Consider the following 19,369-nt stretch of genomic DNA (forward strand, 5'->3'; position numbering starts at 1 on the left):
AAGAAAATAGTAGTACTGGTCCAGATGGTTTGGAAGCTACATTTGTTAAACTTGCAGCTCATGTTCTAATGTATCCCCTTGATGATTTATTTAATATGTCTCTAACTACTTGTTCAATTCCTCCCATATAGAAATGTGCCGGAGTTGTCCGTCTTTTCAAAGGAGGAGACCCACTCGATGTGAATAATTACAGACCAATCTCTGTTATCTGTACCATTGCCAACATTTTTGAGAAACTTTTTTTTGATTACTTATATCAGTACATCAATATGTGCAATATTCTATCTCCATCCCAATCAGGTTTTAGACGTAATTTCTCCACTACAACAGCCCTTCTAAAATTCACCAATGATGTGTTCTCCTCCTTTGATAAAGGCCTACTCACAGGTGCAATTTTTATTGATCTCTCCAAAGCTTTTGATTTGGTTGATCACTACCTCCTCCTCGATAAGCTCTATTCTGTTGGTTTATCTCAAAATGCTCTCCTCTGGTTTAATGCCTATCTCCATAATAGATGTCAGTGTGTTGTCTTTCAAGGTTCTCAGTCAAATAATTTAACTGTTGATAAGGGTGTTCCACAAGGCTCCACCCTGGATATTTGTTGTTATACCATACATATGTTTATATTTGTGTAATTTTGAGTAATTTAAAGTAAAAAATACCCAGAAACACAAGACATAACTTTAGAGAATTTTATTCACTTTTCAAAGACAGTAACATATATTTACTTTTTGGGCAATTCTTCCAGATCTAATTTGATGCCATTTCACATATCCAATGTAACTCTTTAATATTGCAGTTTCCATCATACCGGGATTTCCAGGGATTAGAGGGGCTAGGAACTGCAACGCCACAATCCTCTCCCAGGTAACCGTTGTTTGGTTCTCCACCCATCCAGTACCTTTGGAAAATCAAAATAATTAAATAGATATGTATAGTTTTATTTGGGATGATAAGGCATCATTTATCCTCACCAAAATAATGAAAGAGATCAATAATAATCCATAATTAATACAGCATTAAGAGTAAAATACTGCAGCTCTCACCTTTGTTCCACCTCAGTGACATTATTAATCCAGACCCATATCCCCTCTGTCCCTGTGTCAGTGAGAACAATCCAGAATCCGTTCTCCCACATGTCAGTGCCACTTCTCATACTGTCAGTGCTGTTACTCACAAATGTCTGTGAGCATACAAAGGAGTTGATATTTTTAAAGAGACAACTGTAAAATGTAAATGTTTAAATATATATTTCAACATTTTTATTGAAATATACTTTACACTCTCTCTCTTATCTGTTTTCAACCCACCTGCTCCTCCTGATTATCGATCACAACCAGATCAGCTCCACGACTGATACAGTCCGCTCTGCTATCTGGCCAGTCCTTTTTGACAGTACGGGACTCAGAGTAAGAAAAGAAATAGCAGGATGTGTTGAGAAGAATCATTATAAAAGACACTGTGTCAAACTACAGTAACAAAATAGTACATATTCTAAAATCATTTGAATGTTGATGTGATCAAAAAATCCTATTACAACCATGCAAAACATTCACTCAGTAAAAACTAACAGCAGACTTTTTAAAAAAATTGTTAGTATAGTTCAACATATTTGCACCAATGTGCCAGGCTCTAAAATGAAACAACAGAATCAGAAATATGTTTATGAATGCATTTTGTAAATTATGTTGTTGCTCCTCGCCGTTCAAGTCCTCTTGACAAATCAGTGTGTTAAATCCACCATCAAAATTACAACCTGAGATTTCTCTTCTCTCCATTTTGACTGATTAGCTGAGATCAGTCATGTAAGAGATGATTTATTGGCACATCGCTCTGTGTCGACACTCCTGGCATATTATTGCTGAGCTCATCAACAGTAAATTCACCATTATCCAGTTCCAGGGTAAAAGTTCATTTAGTAAGAAAAGAGAAGTGAAATTCCACCCTTGATTAATGATTTACCCCAAATATGCTTGAATTTTCTTGTTCATCTATATGCTGATGACACTGTTGTTTACACTTCTAACTCTGATATATTACAGATCCAGAACTCTTTACATTTTTTTTTACTCATATTGAATAAGAAGATGTCCAGCAGCATGGTATTTGGCACGCGACACAGACATTCATATCACTTTGACTTTCATATTAATTTTGATGATGGATCTCCCCTCCAGAGAGTTGATTCCTTCAAATATCTTGGACTTTGGAATGACCCTGAACTCTGCTTTAAGCCCCACATTGATTTTATTATTAAATGAACATATGGTTGTCAGAGCTCACTCAATTGCTCAATTAATTGCTTTTCATGTCAGAAAAAGAATAATCTCTCAGTTACTTTTACTTATAATTGATTATGCTCACATTGTCTATCTGAACACCTCTGATATTTATCTTAGACCCCTAAATGTAGTATGTAACTCTCTACGTAGATTTATTTTGAGGTGCCCATAGAGAACTCATCATTGCTTTATGTATGAATCACTTAACTGGTTGCAGCCTAAAGCTAGAAGGCAGTTTCACTGGGTTCAGTTCATCTTTAAAGGTGTTTACTTTAATTTTCCTTCTTATTTGAAACTATTTTTGGTTCCATATAGATCTTCATATTTACTCAGACATACACAATATCCCTTTTTTTCTGTCACTAGAATTTTTAAAGAAGTCGGACGCAGGTCTTTTCAATACAAAGCTCCAGCCGACTGGAATGATGTTCCTCTTTCTCTTAGATCTATTAACTCTTTCTGCTGCTTCAGGACTTCTTTATCCTGTCATCTTAAAACAACCTGTTCATGCTTTTAATTTGTGTGTATTTGCAATTAGAAGATAAATTGTTTCAAGTGCTCTCGGTACTGATGAAACTGATCTGATTTTACGGATCATTTCTTGTGTCCAGTTTCTTGTACAACTGCTGAGGGTTGGGGGTGTGGGTGGGAGATGGTCAGCGAGCTGTCTGTATCTGCGTATTTGAAGTGTATGTTTTTTATGTAACGATATCTTTGTATGTATATGTTATATTTTGTATTTTGTGTTTTTAGGACCCCACTATTGAAAAGTTTTCACAGTTACTATTGAAAAAAATAATTTTGTATGATGGTATTTCAGTATGTTGTATGAGAGTATTTCACTTAAAAGGGAAGGCATTTCAGGTGAACAGGAAGGTGACTGAGAAAAGCGAGTGCATGCTGTTGGCGGGCAGGATGCTAGGTGACTGTCCAGTGTGTCCACACTTGGAGTTGCAACGGTCAGTTGCTGCCCAATTGTTGTTGAATTTGACAGGGTTCTGATGTTGTCCGCTGACACCAATATATTGTTAAGTAACACTGCTGCTTCGGCAAGGCTACTTGCAGCTATTGAACAGACATCAGTGTCGCTAACGAATGAACAGCATGCGCTCTCTTTTCTCAATCACCTTCCATTTTAACTGAAATCCACTGATACAATATACTGAAATTCCATCATACAAAATTATTTTTCTCAATAGTAATTGTAAATGCTTTTCAATAGTTTATATAAAAGGATTTGACAATACTATATGAGAGCATTTTAACTGTGTATATGAGCACATTTTACTAGTATGTGTGAAAGCTTTTCAATAGTTTTAATGAGAGCATTTCAGTTGCATGTGTGTGTGGTTTTCAGTATAGCATGTGAATGAGTTTGGTTTCATATGTGTATGTGAGAGGAAAAGTACATGTATATGCGTGATAATTCTGAATAATGTCTCTAACGGCCCCTCATAACCAAAAGTGTGTACAGATGTTTGTTGTTATACCATACATATGTTTATATTTGTGTAATTTTGAGTAATTTAAAGTAAAAAATACCCAGAAACACAAGATATAATGAATTTTATTCATTTTTCAAAGACAGTAACATATATTTACTTTTTGGGCAATTCTTCCAGATCTAATTTGATGCCATTTCACATATCCAATGTAACTCTTTAATGATGCAGTTTCCATCATACCGGGTTTTCCAGGGATTAGAGGGGCTAGGAACTGTAACACCACAATCCTCTCCCAGGTAACCGTTGTTTGGTTCTCCACCCATCCAGTACCTTTGGAAAATCAAAATAATTAAATAGATATGTATAGTTTTATTTGGGACGATAAGGCATCATTTATCCTCACCAAAATAATGAAAGAGATCAATAATAATCCATAATTAATACAGCATTAAGAGTAAAATACTGCAGCTCTCACCTTTGTTCCACCTCAGTGACATTATTAATCCAGACCCATATCCCCTCTGTCCCTGTGTCAGTGAGACCAATCCAGAATCCGTTCTCCCACATGTCAGTGCCACTTCTCATACTGTCAATGCTGTTACTCACAAATGTCTGTGAGCACACAAAGGAGTTGATATTTTTAAAGAGACAACTGTAAAATGTAAATGTTTAAATATATATTTCAACATTTTTATTGAAATATACTTTACACTCTCTCTCTTATCTGTTTTCAACCCACCTGCTCCTCCTGATTATCGATCACAACCAGATCAGCTCCACGACTGATACAGTCCGCTCTGCTATCTTTCCAGTCCTTTTTGACAGTACCGGACTCAGAGTAAGAAAAGAAATAGCAGGATGTGTTGAGAAGAACCCATCCAGGGAGGCATTTGCCACAGGTTCCCTCTAGGAGATACAAAATATTTCTTGTAACTTAAACTGTTTTTATTAGTTGACATTAAATAAAATATGTCTTTACAAACTATAATACAATTCTGCCTCACCCAAAGCTGATATATTGGTCTGCAGGTTTGTCTTTTCTGTGCGCAGTGCCTCCATCTGTCTCTGATAACCATCATTGATGGTCTTCTGCTGCTCAATTTGCAACTTCAGTTGTGCATGGTTTTTGATCGCTGCCTCTAACGCCTTCTTGGCCTCCTTCTCAGCTTCAATCACATCGCTGTAGTTGCTGCTGAGATAGTTCAGCTCATTGATGAGCTCTGTTGCAGCTGAGTGGGGAACCTGGAGGGAAGCTTCTTTGACTTTGGCACCTGAGAAAGAGAACAAGAACTGAGTCAAAACTGAGTAGTGCATCCAAAGACATATTTTATATTGTAACTTACCAAACATAGATGAAAACTTATAGGCCTATTATTGCATTGTTTTTTTTAAGAAATATGTGAAAATCTTTTCTTTAGAAGAAAAATACTTTTGAATATGAATTTCATTTATCTGATTTCTCCACGGTTTTCCATTAAAAAAAATAGGAATTACTGGCCGAAAAATGAGATATAATTTGTTAGATCATAACATAATAACACTCTTTGGAAACATAATGATATCTCAGTAACAAAATATGAAAATGTGAACAACTGTTTCCACATAATTATCTCTGCATTGAATGTAGCTGTTCTGAAGTATATTGAAATAATTGTACATTTTGCACAAAGTCTTGCAGATTCCCATTTTTGTTTTGAGTCAAAAAAAAGAGACAGTATTAGCTTACTGATGAGAAACTCAACAGAAGAGGGAAATGAAACTTTTTCTTCCTGTCAACTGTCATACTCACACTTAATCCCAATAGCAACAGCAGTTATCAGCAAAACAGCGTTCAACAGCCCCAGACACAATATAACCAGTCGATAGTTTGGAAAAGTGCATCCACCTGTGATCATATAACATAAGAATGTAGTATTTCATGAAGGTCAAAGCTTTCGACAAATCACACAAAATATTGTGTTTCTATATTCTCATTTTGTTTGTTGTCAAAATATTGAAAAACTACGTCTGAAAAATTCTGAAATTGCATAAAAAATAATGTCTTGGTTGCTCAGTATAATCGACAGGAAATCTGAATTCTATTGAATCTCAACTTTAAGTCATACCACAATGTACACAAGGATTTCAAAAGCTACATAAATATGACTTTTAAAGCTACAATCATTAAGCTTGGTTGTACAGCATATATTAAAAATTCTATAGTGCTCTGCATTCACTAACATTTTCAAAATCAAAAGGTCAGAAATGAGTCAGAGAAAATTACGAGGAATAACTCAAGAAACCAGTAATAAATGTGTCAGACACTGCAGAACATTTGATTTTAAAAGTCTTACCTTGTCCAAAGATTTCATAGCGAGTAAGAAAATGTCTGAAGTTTGTCTTTCTCCATGGATTCTCCATCACTGCAGTGCTGCAGATTCTGTCCACTGGTCTCGTTGCCTCCTCTTTTATATCTCAAACGGAAGAGTGAGTTGAATGGGAGTGCTTCTTTGAGTATTAGTGGGCATGTCTTTACACTTAGTCTATTCATTTGCTTTACTGTAGGAAACTTTTAAATTATTGGATTTATTACATTTATTTAAGTCCAAGGGAAATACTTAAAATAAACTTAAGAATATGGAATGAATCTACATGAATACTGAATGAAACTTGAGAAGACAGATTTGCAACAAGGTTATTTGACAAAATCTTTTCATTAGTTCTGTTGAATGCAGGAGATACTTTGTCACAAGAATCAAGTGATGCATTGAGTGAACAATAGTTTTCAGTCCTGTCACAACAAATCAGTTGGATTGATGTCTATACGATTTACATTAACATAACTGTGGCTCTGTGTTTGGGGTTGTTAAATCTACGTTTCAGTCATTTATACTTAAGACTGCATTTTGCAAAATGTATGTATGTTGCACACGCTTCAAATCCTCCATCATCATCCTTGTCCCCAAAAAAACAAGGATCACAGAACTTACAGACTACAGACCTGTTACCCTGACCTCATCTTGTGTTGTCCCACCTAAAATCCATCACAGACCCACTTCTGGACCACTGAGCTGAGAAGGTGATTGGCTACAACCTGCCATCCCTGCAGGGGCTGCATGCCTCCAGGACACTTAGGTGAGCAGGAAAGATCATGGTCGACCCCTCCTTCCCCAGACATAAACTTTTTGAAACGTTCCCCTCCAGCAAGAGACCGAGGTCTGTCAAGACCAGAACCTCATGGCATAAGAATAGTTGTGTTCTTGTGCTGCCACCAACCCCCACTGACACGGACTCTACCCCCCCATGGACGTACACATTATATTAACGAAAAATCCAATTATCATGTATTTGCACATCTGGGATCTTTGATATAACATGGCATGTTACGTTAACGCAAATTGTATTATTATAATCATTATTATTTATCAGTTTATTTTTTTATTGTAAATTCTTTTTTTTAATATTATTTAGGACTACTTAAATTTGTGTATATTTTTGATTGTTATGCACTACAACATCAAGGCAAATTTCTTGTGTGTACAAACCTACTTGGCAATAAACCCAATTCTGATTTAATAAACTTTACACTTACAACAAATGGAACAATACAAAAAGTCTGGTGGGTTCAAGCAAGGTACCCATGTGGGGAAAAACTCTAATAAAATAGGGGGTTGATGATGTGATGTACTTTACAATCAGTGGTTCTCCTCAGTGGTCCCCGGACCCATTGAGGGGGTCCCCAGCAAATAGGGGAATAATTCATTTTCACTATAATTCCATCCATAAATAACACAACGTCAGAATGTGTCACTATTTTGGTTACTGGTTTCATCACGTTGAACTACATTTTATGGTGTGCCACTCAAGCAGTTTTTACAGAAGCAGATATTTCATAAAGCTGTGGAGAGCACGCTTTTGAAATAAAAAATCAATTCATTCATAGGTTGAGCAATAATATGTACATGTGTGTTGCTCAGTAATAGTGCCATATCTGTTCTCATGGCCTGTTCCTCTTTCCCTTAATTAACTTATTCCCCAAAATTCCCCTTGTAGCTGTGTTATTAGTTTTTGTCTAGCAACTGTCACTTTACTTAGGGCCTGAGCCCCAAAGGGGCGAAGACCCTCTTGTATCTGTTCTCTTTCTTTCTTTCTTTCTTTCTTTCTTTCTTTCAAAGTCATGGGATTTATGAGGATATTTCACAAGAAGAGTGACATTCTCCTCTCCAACTGAGAGGGAGAGAGAGAGAATGGGAGGGAGGGGGGGGGGATGGGTGAAGTAAGACCTGTCAGCCCAGGTCTGAAATATCTATATGCCTGTGACAGAAGCCCTTGGACTGCGCCACACTCCAGTTACTCAGTGTTTCTACACATCTGACAGCAGTGTTAAATCCTTACTTTTTTTTCAAGGAGTACATGTGCTCCTAAATGAAAAAAATTAGGAGCACACATATAACTTTAGGAGCACACTGAAAAATGTTCAAGTAACAGTTTCTGAAAGAAAACAATTCATTACATACATATTTACAATTTATCACATACATATTTAAACTCTTTGTGTGTGTGTGTGTGTGTGTGTGTGTGTGTAAATCAAAATTTATGTTGTTTTTAGGGGTGCTTGATTATGGCAAAAATCATAATCACGATTATTTTTGTTCAATATTGAGATCACGATTATTTAACATGATTACTTTTTGACTGTCATTTTTGCCAGTTGCCGATATTCATATATGCATATATTTTTTCCCACTTGGCTGAGGAGACTATTACACATGCAATCATATATTGTACTAATGAACAAGAAAGACTATAGCCTATATGAGGGAAGAACTCAGGAAGACTGGAGTTCCGGAGCTCAGTATTAAAACTTTAATGAACCTGCCAAGAGGGTGGAGCAGCAGTTTTGGTTTGTAGTTTATTAGACAGACAGGAATAATGTGTAGGATTTAATCATTGGGTCACAGTTTGAAGTGGAGGGTGGCAGTAATGCACCTAATATGCTGGTTGCCAACTGCTGTTATAAACCAAAAAGAGGAGAGTAAAATATTTTTCCAAACAGAGTGGTACATCCTGTCAGCCGAGGGATTTCCTATGTGTGCAGCTGAACACAGCAGCTCCTATACGGACTGTTTCTCCATGATGGTCCCAGTGTTTCTTCCGCAGGTTTCACTTCACTCAGCTGGCCGACAGACCCGCTGGTTCTTCCCACTTTAACCTGGATAACAAACCAGGGCTTGGTGGTCTGGTTGGATCCAAACAGAGAGCCGGGGCTAGCTGAGAGGCTAGCGGAGGCTAACTGGTTGTGCTTCTTTCCGGTCATGCTGCAGCTTACGCTGTGCTAGCCTTAGGAGTGTCACCACTTTCTGTATCCGTTGTTTCAACTTTAAATCCCTCTAGCGTTTCATATAGCGTTATGGTTGTAAGTTGTAGTCTCACAGTGTGCGAGTAAATTATTTCTCCACTTCACACACATCTATTTTTAGGGGCAAATGCGAGTGAAATACTCACACTGTAGAGCCCAATGACAGTACACATTTCAATCAAACTTTGACCAGATCATGTGGGTTAAAAGTGTTTACTTTTCTAAAAATAGACGATGAAATATAGGAAATTAATTTGTTTTACACACAAACTTATCAAGACTTTTCAATTTACTTATTGAAATTCAAGTGGCCAGGCTCAAAACTTGCACAGTTTTGATGACACAGGTGTGAGAAACTCAGCCTTATACGACAAACATCATCTGATTCACATGAAATTTTCAAGGTGTGCTCTACAGTTGATATACAGTGACACAATGTTCACTTAATGGGTGTTTTCTAGCACCATATAGTGGACTCAAGAAATGATATTTAACTCCTTCATGCAATGTTAGATAACAGTGAAAAACTAAAGTTACACGTCTTTGTCCAGCAAGTACTCGTAACAATGTACATTTAAACGTACGCCACATAGAATGGTATTTATGAGAATATTTTACAAGAAGAGTGACATTCTCCTCTCGAACTGAGAGGGAGAGAGAGAGAATAGATAAATATATTAAATATATTTAATATTTAATTGAAGTATTGTACACTTGTTGCCATCTTTTTGGTAAAGAGTGATGTCAACTTGCAGGTAAGTTTGATGAGGAAAGTATGAAAATATAGTGAATATAGATGATTCCTAACTCACTTGTGTTTGTATGTGTGTATCCTATGAGGCTGCTGCCCTGTTATAGTATTTTAGTTACTCATTATTTGAAGTTGTCATCTTTGTATATAGTAGGTATTTTCTGCTTCAATGAAACAAGAAAAATTTGTATCATGTCCTGCTGGGTAACTACATGCAGATGTCTGTTGATACAACATTTGCAAGAAATGTGAACCTTTAGAAAATTGTTATATACAGTGTATGGATGACTATCAATAACATGTTGAGCTTGACTTTATTAGCAAGATTCTACATTCCAGGATTTTCTGATGACTGCTGAAATACTGTTAGAATAATTAAAAGTTAAAAAAAGTCCAGAAACGTAAATCACGTTTTAAAGATATTTTATTCAAGACAGTTCCAAACATATATTTGTGTTTTCTGCTTGAGTAATACTTCTGGAGTGTATCCAAAGTCTAACTTGGTGGCATTTCACATATCCAATGTAACAGATATGCATGGCAGCCTCCATCAAACCGTGTCTTCCAGGGATTAGAGGACCTATAAACTGCCACCCCACAATGCTCTCCGCGTGGTCCCTGGTTGTTAGGTTCTCCATCTATCCAGTACCTTGTAAAAATATAGTTATTCCATTTTCTTACTCATAATGACATGGCATCACTTATCTTCATCATATTCATGAAGCAAAGTGAAAATAATGAATTATAATTGAAAATGAATACCAGATTAACAGTAAAATACTGCAGTTCTCACCTTTGTTCCACCTCGGTGACATTATTGATCCAGATCCATTCCCCTTCTGTCTCTATGTCAGTGACACCAATCCAGAATCCATTTTCCCACCATCTAGAACTGGTTACTTTATTTTGGATGCTGTTACTCACAAATGCCTGTGTAAGCACATAAAGAAGTTCTTTTCAAAGAGCCCAATTATAAAATTCAAATGTGCAAATGTTTCTAGCATCCTCATCTTTAGCCACACTAGGGACATGGCTCTATGGATGGCAATGTCAATGTGTCCACCACTTATCTCTGCAACTATTATTGTTGTATTGTATTTATTGGGACCATGTACAGTGTTAAACATACATGTTAACATTTGATGTACTGCATCAGAGTTAGTTTAAGCTAATTTTCATCTGCAGTCCCTTACAATGAAAACATACAACAGGACAATAACAAACAGTACAAAGCAAAAAACACACAGGACACATTATACAAAATACAAATCTACACACAACAGCACATCACATGCACCCACAATGTCAACTAGAAATTAATAACGTAAGCTTGTCAAATTAAAATCAAGATTATTTGCGTTCATGAGAAGACTATGAGATGAAATGCAGAGTCAGTGGTTACAGAGCTGAGTAGTTTTTAGCAGATTTTTAAATTTGGTTTTGAACGTACTGATGGAACTGCAGCTCTTCATATCATCAGGTAGGATGTTCCACTGAGTTGTGGCTTTCACAAAGAAAGCTGACTGCCCAAATGCAGTGCGATGAAATGGTACAATCTCATATAGAGGATATTCTGGAGGATCTAATAGAACTTACTGAGTGAGTGTACACAAAGTCACATAGTGGAGGAGGGGCCAAACCATTTAAAATTTTATAAACTAGGCACAAATTTGAGAATAATCTAAAATTCTCAAAACTCAGTAAATTGTATTTCTCCAGTACCCTACAGTGATGCAAATGCATTGGCTTTTTGTCCAGTCTTTAAAGTTTGTTTGTATAAGGACTCAAGAGGTTTTATGGCTGTTTCTCCAGCCTGCTCCCAACATGTGATGCAATTAGACAAATAATCATAGCATGCATAAATATCTTGGTTGCATCTAAAGAGAGACAGTTTCTAATATGTCTAAAATTTGCCAAGTTGTACTTTATGGTTTGAACCATTTTTTAAACATGTTTCTTAAAGTTCAAATTTGGATCCAGTGTCACACCAAGATATTTAAAATCAGTGACTATGTCAATCCTTTCACCTTTGATGAGAATATCAGTGTTAGGAGGTTGTACCATGGTTTTGGAGAAAAACATACCCTTTGTCTTGTTTACATTTAGACTCAGACATGATTGATCAAGCCATTGTATGATCCTTTCCAATGCAATTGTTAGCTTAGCAGCTAACTCAGTTGTTTTTGCATGTATGTACACAACGGTGTCATCTGCATACATTTGCAGTTCTACATCATAACACTATTTAAGTCTGCAAGACTGCAGATAGACCCTTCTCAATATTTTTACCCTAAAACTAGCCAGATTGTTGCTTTAAGCAGAGGATATGACAGCCTACTTGATAAGTATTACTGGCTGCTTCTTAGTGCACTGGACTGTCTACTGTTAGCCATTAAGGGTGCATCCCAACACCCAAACCTAAAGCCTTGAGCTCTTAAGTTCACATTCACGCACTGCCAGGGTGGGACAAGTGTGTCCCATGTCTGAAATATACCAACACACACTACACTTAACCCACACCTGATGCACACTTCTCTTAATACCGCTTCAAAATGGTATTCAGAGCCAGGTGTAGCCTATAATTCATCATGGTATATTGTGCAGTATGGGCTTAAATTAGGGTCATATGTATTGTAGCTGTGTATCACCATATCTGAATGTGTGAAAACATCTGTATGAATGTATGAATACATTTAAATGTGTGAATGTGTAAAAATGTTTTGCTCAAATGAATTCAAATGTTTAAATGTGTAAAAAATATCTGAACAAATAGATTCAATATTTGAATCCGTAAGGAGATCTGTAGCTGTGCATGACATTTTGTCCATCTGTCCATCTCTCTCATTCCCTGTTCTGACCCAGCTAGTTGCTGTCCCACTATGTGCGTCTGATAGAACTCTACCAAAGATTTTATAGGCCTACCTGCTTTTCCCATTAAATTCACCTTTTCATGTTAAATTTCCTCTGTGGTCAGTGTGCAGTGATAAATAAGATGCAGAAGGTATTTGTATGAATTTCTATTCCCTCCCTTCATATTTTGCACCTTTAAACAGGAGTGCCTTAAAATAAATGTTGCATGAAACAAAACATGCCATTTTCAGTGATGCCACTTTTCTTTCATTTCATTGGTGCAAAACCCTGGTCCTTCAGTAAATAAGGACAGATGCAATTTGCCTTTTTAGCATCTTAAAAAGGGCTGCAAATCCTTAGTAAATATTAGGCTACCCTTAGCTTTGTTGAAATATTCATTACACTTTTTCTGTTATTTGTTTTCAACCCACCTGCTCTTCCTGGTTGTCGATCACAACCAGATCAGCTCCACGACTAATACAGTCCTCTCTGCTATCTGGCCAGTACTTTTTGACAGTACGGGACTCAGAGTAAGAGAAGAAATAGCAGGATGTGTTGAGAAGAACCCATCCAGGGAGGCATTTGCCACAGGTTCCCTCTAGGAGATACAAAATATTTCTTGTAACTTAAACTGTTGACATTAAATAAAATATGTCTTTACAAACTATAATACAATTCTGCCTCACCCAAAGCTGATATATTGGTCTGCAGGTTTGTCTTTTCTGTGCGCAGTGCCTCCATCTGTCTCTGATAACCATCATTGATGGTCTTCTGCTGCTCAATTTGCAACTTCAGTTGTTCATGGTTTTTGTTCGCTGCCTCTAATGCCTTCTTGGCCTCCTTCTCAGCTTCAATCACATCGCTGTAGTTGCTGCTGAGATAGTTCAGCTCATTGATGAGCTCTGTTGCAGCTGAGTGGGGAACCTGGAGGGAAGCTTCTTTGACTTTGGCACCTGAGAAAGAGAACAAGAACTGAGTCAAAACTGAGTAGTGCATCCAAAGACATATTTTATATAACTTAAGTTACCAAACATAGATGAAAACTTATAGGCCTATTATTGCATTGTTTTTTTAAGAAATATGTGAAAATCTTTTCTTTAGAAGAAAAATACTTGTTTGAATATGAATTTCATTTATCTGATTTCTCCACGGTTTTCCATAAAAAAGCTAGGAATTTCTGGCCGAAAAATGAGATATAATTTGTTAGATCATAACATAATAACACTCTTTGGAAACATAATGATATCTCAATAACAACATATGAAAATGTGAACAACTGTTTCCACATAATTATCTCTGCATTGAATGTAGCTGTTCTGAAGTATATTGAAATAATTGTACATTTTGCACAAAGTCTTGCAGATTCCCATTTTTGTTTTGAGTCAAAAAAAAGAGACAGTATTAGCTTACTGATGAGAAACTCAACAGAAGAGGGAAATGAAACTTTTTCTTCCTGTCAACTGTCATACTCACACTTAATCCCAATAGCAACAGCAGTTATCAGCAAAACAGCGTTCAACAGCCCCAGACACAATATAACCAGTCGATACTTTGGAAAAGTGCATCCACCTGTGATCATATAACATAAGAATGTAGTATTTCATGAAGGTCAAAGCTTTCAACAAATCACACAAAATATTGTGTTTCTATATTCTCATTTTGTTTGTTGTCAAAATATTGAAAAACTACGTCTGAAAAATTCTGAAATTACATAAAAAATAATGTCTTGGTTGCTCAGTATAATCAACAGGAAATCTGAATTCTATTGAATCTCAACTTTAAGTCATACCACAATGTACACAAGGATTTCAAAAGCTACATAAATATGACTTTTAAAGCTACAATCATTAAGCTTGGTTGTACAGCATATATTAAAAATTCTATAGTGCTCTGCATTCACTAACATTTTCAAAATCAAAAGGTCAGAAATGAGTCAGAGAAAATTACGAGGAATAACTCAAGAAACCAGTAATAAATGTGTGAGACACTGCAGAACATTTGATTTTAAAAGTCTTACCTTGTCCAAAGATTTCATAGCGAGTGAGAAAATGTCTGAAGTTTGTGCTTCTCTGTGGATTCTCCATCACTGCAGTGCTGCAGGTTCTGTCCACTGGTCTCGTTGCCTCCTCTTTTATATCCCGAACAGGAAGAGTGAGTTGAATGGGAGTGCTTCTTTGAGTATTAGTGGGCATGTCTTTACACTTAGTCTATTCATTTACTGGATTTACTGGAAGTCCAAGGGAAATACTTAAAATAAACTTAAGAATATGGAATGAATCTATACGAATACTGAATGAAACTTGAGAAGACAGATTTGCAACAAGGTTATTTGACAAAATCTTTTCATCAGTTCTGTTGAATGCAGGAGATACTTTGTCACAAGAATCAAGTGATGCATTGAGTGAACAACTGTTCTCAATCCTGCCACAATCAGTTGGATTGATGGCTGGGCTCTGACACGGTCACTCCCACAGATTTACATTATCATAACTGTGGCTCTGTGTTTGGGGTTGTTAAATCTACATTAAAGTCATTTATACTTAAGACTGCATTATATAAAATGTGTGTTACACAAGTCTTCTTGTGTTGTGCCTCCTGCAAAGAAGCAACATCATGCAGGCACCCCAGGGCTTCATGGTGGGGATGGTGTATTTCTGCTGATGTCCAATATTTGGCTTACGCAATGTTTTACAGCTGTTACATTCAGTCTAAAAGCCAGAAAACTCAACTAGCCATTTTTTTCCCCTTTCGACAGTAACTTTCTCTTTGCCACCCTTTCATGAAGATGTATAATAAAGTTTTTGCATAGCGTCTTATATTGCAGCCATGTAGCTTGTATGTAGGGGAGAACAGGGTAGGTTGTCACATTCATTGGATGTCACTCCCTAGAGGGCATTGTTAAAAAAATGTTGTCACTAGAATTTTCAGAATTGAGGTCAGAGGTCACCTACTAGGTCATTCCTCACTTGACATTGAAGTGAGAGGACTTTCAGTGTTTTTCATGTCAAAATGTAAAGCTATTAGGTGTTTCTCCTCTAAGTTTTTACATAATGGGTTTATAATAAAACAAATATTACCATTAAAAAGTATGAAGGGAGAGCTATAGTTTAGTTTTTTCTTAAATACGCTACAACATGTGATTGTTAGCTTTGCAGTTAGCAAAAAATCCCAGTTGGGGATGCTTGTCACATTCTCTTCAGGGTTGGTTGTCACATATATGAACATTCAACATGAAATTACACTTTTAAAATTCATTTTTAAGATTGCATACATTGTTTTTTCCCGATAAAATAACAGGTACAAACAACCCCACAATGGAGATGGTTGTCACAAGTGCACAAGACCTATTTGACAGTCCACATCTTTTGAACAGAATAAGCTTAAGGAGAGAAAGGTCACTCTATTCCTACCTGACACTTTAGGTTTCCATTACACATTAAAAGGGAATCTGTTAAAGATACAGTTTTTGAGGGATTCAACTACCATCCCTGTTCTTCCCTATATTTTGGACCTTCCAGATACAAGTGTATTTAACCTAAATGTGACCTGCCCAACTGTAGGGTAAGGCTAAGCCCACCTTAATCTGGGCTTCCCCCAAGACCACCTACTCTATACAGGTCAACACACACAGATAAGTGTAAAGAAAGTAAACAGAGACGTGGCTTCAAGTACAATTGTATCAAAATTTATTTAAAAGGATCAATTTAAAAAAAAAAAAAAAAAAATGACAGTAATGTTGTAATACAACCAGAAACCAATTTGTTAATATAATAAAGTTAATATCTGCCAAGTAGGTATTTAAGAGTTTAAAATACCTCACACACCCTCACGATCATGCTGTGTCTGTGCATATAATAAAATTTATATTATATATATATATATATTTATCTGCATGCAGATAAACAACCCATACGGCTAGAGCCCCCACACAGTACAGCCCGGGTATCTACAGCTAAAAAAAAAAAAAAGGGGCACAGAAACAGCACGAATACACCTGACGAGGTCCTTCAGACGCAGTGTGTTCGTCTGATAACACAAATCAACCAATCCTACAATCAGTCAAAATATACTAAACCAAAAGAGGCAAAAACAACACTAAATATAACTAAACAAAAGAAACAAAGAAAATAGAAAAACAATTTAATTTAAAAAAAAAAAAAACTATAGGCAAAACAGTAGCAAACTGTCCTCTACCATAATAACCCCGGCCAATTATGGCGCAGCTCAACTGCTCCTCTGCACTGGACCCTTCTACAGGTGAAATCTACTGTCTCCCACGGATCTGGGTGTTCAAAAGCTGGGGTTGTCTGCACCTCGAACAGAAAGACCGAACTCCCTGTCTGCCAGCTGATCACCGGAGACTTTAGCACTTTGCCGCACGCGACGGGAAAACACTTCTCTCTGTGTGTGTATTCAATGAGTATTTATAATGTGCCCAGATGGTAATTGAATGGGACCTGATTGCGCTGTTGGCGTTTCCCTTATATGGAAAGTAACATACTAACAAAAAGGGGAAGTGACATAAGTGGCCGTGACCAGCCAGGTAAAAGTGACTACGCGGGGCTTGGCAGGTAAAAGTGAGATGAAGGCGAGACTAACCCTTCTACATAAACATCACATGATATGTCTTAATTGCCAAAAAGGATGATCTGTGAACACATCAAAAATGATAACATCAGCGTACTAACATGCTCACAATGACTTTGATGTGAGGCAAGTATAATGTTTACTATGTTTTAGGGGTGTGCCCGAATACAAATTCGTTATTTGGCAAAATACAAATAGTGGGGTTTTTTTTTTACAAATATTTGTTCCATACAAATATTTTAAAAATTATTTGTTTTTGTGAAGAAAAAAAAACATGTCAAATACCAGTGTACAGGTTGGTTACATGCTATCTCAGTCTCTCTCCTCTGCTCTGCTGTTAAGTCTATCAGCAGGTCTCAATGAGGGGAGTCACATCCACCTGCTACATGATGCACATTTCCTTATTTGGACATCACTCTGGGAGTTGGGGGTGTTCCCCAGAGATAAAGCTGAGCTTCTGACACACACTCCCAAGGGATTCTCCATAACCTGCTGTTCCCCTTCTCCTTTCCACAAAGTTAGGTTGTAAAAAATGGGCCATAAATGAAAAGTGCAAAGCAAGAATCGCCTTTGAAGTTTTTCTCTACATGTTACATGCTGTGCTGTCTCTGTGTTATGTGTGTATAAATAGGTAGAGGTCTGTCTGCAATGAGGCGATGAGTAAAGTTTTAGCCAAACTGACAGACAGATCGACATTAGCATCTCCAGAGCCGTGCCACTAAAAAAAGAAAAAACAAACAAACAAAAAAACAAAACAGGCATTCTTCTAAAGCACGGCTGCATTGAAGAACCACTGCTGTTTATGTATTCCAAGTTTTATTCATGAGCAAAGATGCTTGTGCACAATACATTTTACTACAGAGGATAGCTGGATGTTCTTCTTCTCATATAGTGGCTTGTTTAAAACTTAAACTCAGCCTTAATACAGACTGGGTTTCAATGTCCTTCATTGACCATTTTCTCAGCCTGTGCCACGCTGATAACAGACTTTTTAGTTGGGACTGCTGTGAATGAAAACGTTTAGAATATCATTGCCCATCTACTCACCCCTTTCCCTGTTGTTTATAGCATATGGGACTCATCTGCTCCTCCAACTTATCACTCACAGCCAGGCTGATACAGTCAATTCTGCTGTTTGGCCAGTTTGTTAAGGGATTGGATGCTGATTTAGCACAGAAGTAAAATGTTTAGTTTAAGTCACAACATGAAAAAAATCTATTTTGGTTTTGGTGTTATGATTTCATTTGAAAATGCACTGAAAAATTAATACGATGGCCTTTCACAAATATCAGATGTATTGGACTGTGTTGTTGCTTTCTCCACTTGCAGTGTCTCAATCTGACATCACTGAGGGTCTTGTTCTGCTCTAACTGCAGCTTAAGTTTCAGGCTGCTGAGCTCTTTTTTCAACGCTTGCTGAGCCTCTTCTTGAGCTTTCATGGCTTCACTCTGTATTGTCTGAAGTTGCTTTACCTCTGTAAAGAGCTCATGTGAACATTAGATTATTATGCAGTAGCTTTTTTGACATTTGTGTCCTGTGTTATGGTGTAATGATTTTTCCATCTGTGCTGTAGACATTTGAAATCATTTCTATATATCCCTCTAGTGTTCAGGATTTAACTAAGAAATGTTTACCAGCCCTCTCTTATCTGTGGGAGGTGGCTGTTCTGTCAATATTACAAAACTCTGTGAGTGTGTGTGTGCTTGCATTCACGTTGCCCTCTCTCTCATATGTGAAATTGTCTCCTGAAAGTCTTTTTTTTTTTTTTGCACTGTTTAGGTGCTCCAGCTAACTGATATCAGCAAAAGCCATTACCAGTTTAAAACCAGTATGTTCAGATTGGAAAAGGCATCCGTGGACTTAATAACAAGATCATTTAATTAACTTTACACTTACAGACAAATGGAACAATGAACATGATTCACAAAGTTTGCTCTGGTGGGTTCATATGGGGAAAAGCTCTAAACAAATAGATGGTCAGTGATGTGACATACTTTACAGTCTCAGTTGTAACCCAGTGAGTTGTGGGAGATTGCAGGGGTCACATATAACAAAATGTAACTGATGTTATCAGTAAAATAGCTTTTACTTGATAACGCCCTTAATGAGATCTCTA

At 36.9% G+C, this 19,369-nt stretch overlaps 3 protein-coding genes across 3 annotated transcripts; all 3 read right to left on the reverse strand.

Annotated features, from left to right (window-relative positions):
- Positions 1 to 71: 71 nt before the first annotated feature.
- LOC121913918 (C-type lectin domain family 4 member E-like) lies at positions 72 to 2,956 on the reverse strand. The gene is made up of 3 exons (XM_042436758.1): positions 1,311 to 2,956; positions 1,047 to 1,183; positions 72 to 901 (listed from the first exon to the last, which is right to left on the reverse strand). The coding sequence occupies exons 1-3, from the start codon at positions 1,446 to 1,448 to the stop codon at positions 751 to 753; spliced, it is 426 nt and encodes a 141-aa protein (XP_042292692.1). The 5' UTR covers positions 1,449 to 2,956; the 3' UTR covers positions 72 to 750.
- Positions 2,957 to 3,833: 877 nt separating this feature from the next.
- LOC121913917 (CD209 antigen-like protein 2) lies at positions 3,834 to 6,173 on the reverse strand. The gene is made up of 6 exons (XM_042436756.1): positions 6,061 to 6,173; positions 5,517 to 5,612; positions 4,732 to 4,998; positions 4,467 to 4,633; positions 4,203 to 4,339; positions 3,834 to 4,057 (listed from the first exon to the last, which is right to left on the reverse strand). The coding sequence occupies exons 1-6, from the start codon at positions 6,125 to 6,127 to the stop codon at positions 3,907 to 3,909; spliced, it is 885 nt and encodes a 294-aa protein (XP_042292690.1). The 5' UTR covers positions 6,128 to 6,173; the 3' UTR covers positions 3,834 to 3,906.
- Positions 6,174 to 10,285: 4,112 nt separating this feature from the next.
- On the reverse strand, positions 10,286 to 14,837 carry LOC121881344 (C-type lectin domain family 4 member M-like). Its single transcript, XM_042389076.1, has 6 exons — positions 14,684 to 14,837; positions 14,140 to 14,235; positions 13,353 to 13,619; positions 13,098 to 13,264; positions 10,610 to 10,746; positions 10,286 to 10,465 (listed from the first exon to the last, which is right to left on the reverse strand). Exons 1-6 carry the CDS (start codon positions 14,748 to 14,750, stop codon positions 10,312 to 10,314), a joined length of 888 nt encoding a protein of 295 aa, XP_042245010.1. The 5' UTR covers positions 14,751 to 14,837; the 3' UTR covers positions 10,286 to 10,311.
- Between the last annotated feature and the right edge of the window lie 4,532 nt (positions 14,838 to 19,369).

This window comes from Thunnus maccoyii, chromosome 16, assembly GCF_910596095.1.
Source record: "Thunnus maccoyii chromosome 16, fThuMac1.1, whole genome shotgun sequence".
Classification (NCBI taxonomy): domain Eukaryota; kingdom Metazoa; phylum Chordata; class Actinopteri; order Scombriformes; family Scombridae; genus Thunnus; species Thunnus maccoyii.

What these genes read in the sequence shown, in the direction of transcription:
- LOC121913917 (XM_042436756.1), bottom strand. Translation starts at nt 6,127, where the DNA reads ATGGAGAATCCATGGAGAAAGACAAACTTCAGACATTTTCTTACTCGC. An exon ending in GACCAATATATCAGCTTTGG is followed by an intron (nt 4,634 to 4,731) that starts GTGAGGCAGAAT and finishes TGTATCTCCTAG; the next exon opens with AGGGAACCTGTGGCAAATGC. An exon ending in TCGATAATCAGGAGGAGCAG is followed by an intron (nt 4,340 to 4,466) that starts GTGGGTTGAAAA and finishes GTGTGCTCACAG; the next exon opens with ACATTTGTGAGTAACAGCAT.
- LOC121913918 (XM_042436758.1), bottom strand. Translation starts at nt 1,448, where the DNA reads ATGATTCTTCTCAACACATCCTGCTATTTCTTTTCTTACTCTGAGTCC. An exon ending in TCGATAATCAGGAGGAGCAG is followed by an intron (nt 1,184 to 1,310) that starts GTGGGTTGAAAA and finishes GTATGCTCACAG; the next exon opens with ACATTTGTGAGTAACAGCAC. An exon ending in GTCACTGAGGTGGAACAAAG is followed by an intron (nt 902 to 1,046) that starts GTGAGAGCTGCA and finishes GATTTTCCAAAG; the next exon opens with GTACTGGATGGGTGGAGAAC.
- LOC121881344 (XM_042389076.1), bottom strand. Translation starts at nt 14,750, where the DNA reads ATGGAGAATCCACAGAGAAGCACAAACTTCAGACATTTTCTCACTCGC. An exon ending in TCGACAACCAGGAAGAGCAG is followed by an intron (nt 10,747 to 13,097) that starts GTGGGTTGAAAA and finishes GTGCTTACACAG; the next exon opens with GCATTTGTGAGTAACAGCAT. An exon ending in GTCACCGAGGTGGAACAAAG is followed by an intron (nt 10,466 to 10,609) that starts GTGAGAACTGCA and finishes TATTTTTACAAG; the next exon opens with GTACTGGATAGATGGAGAAC.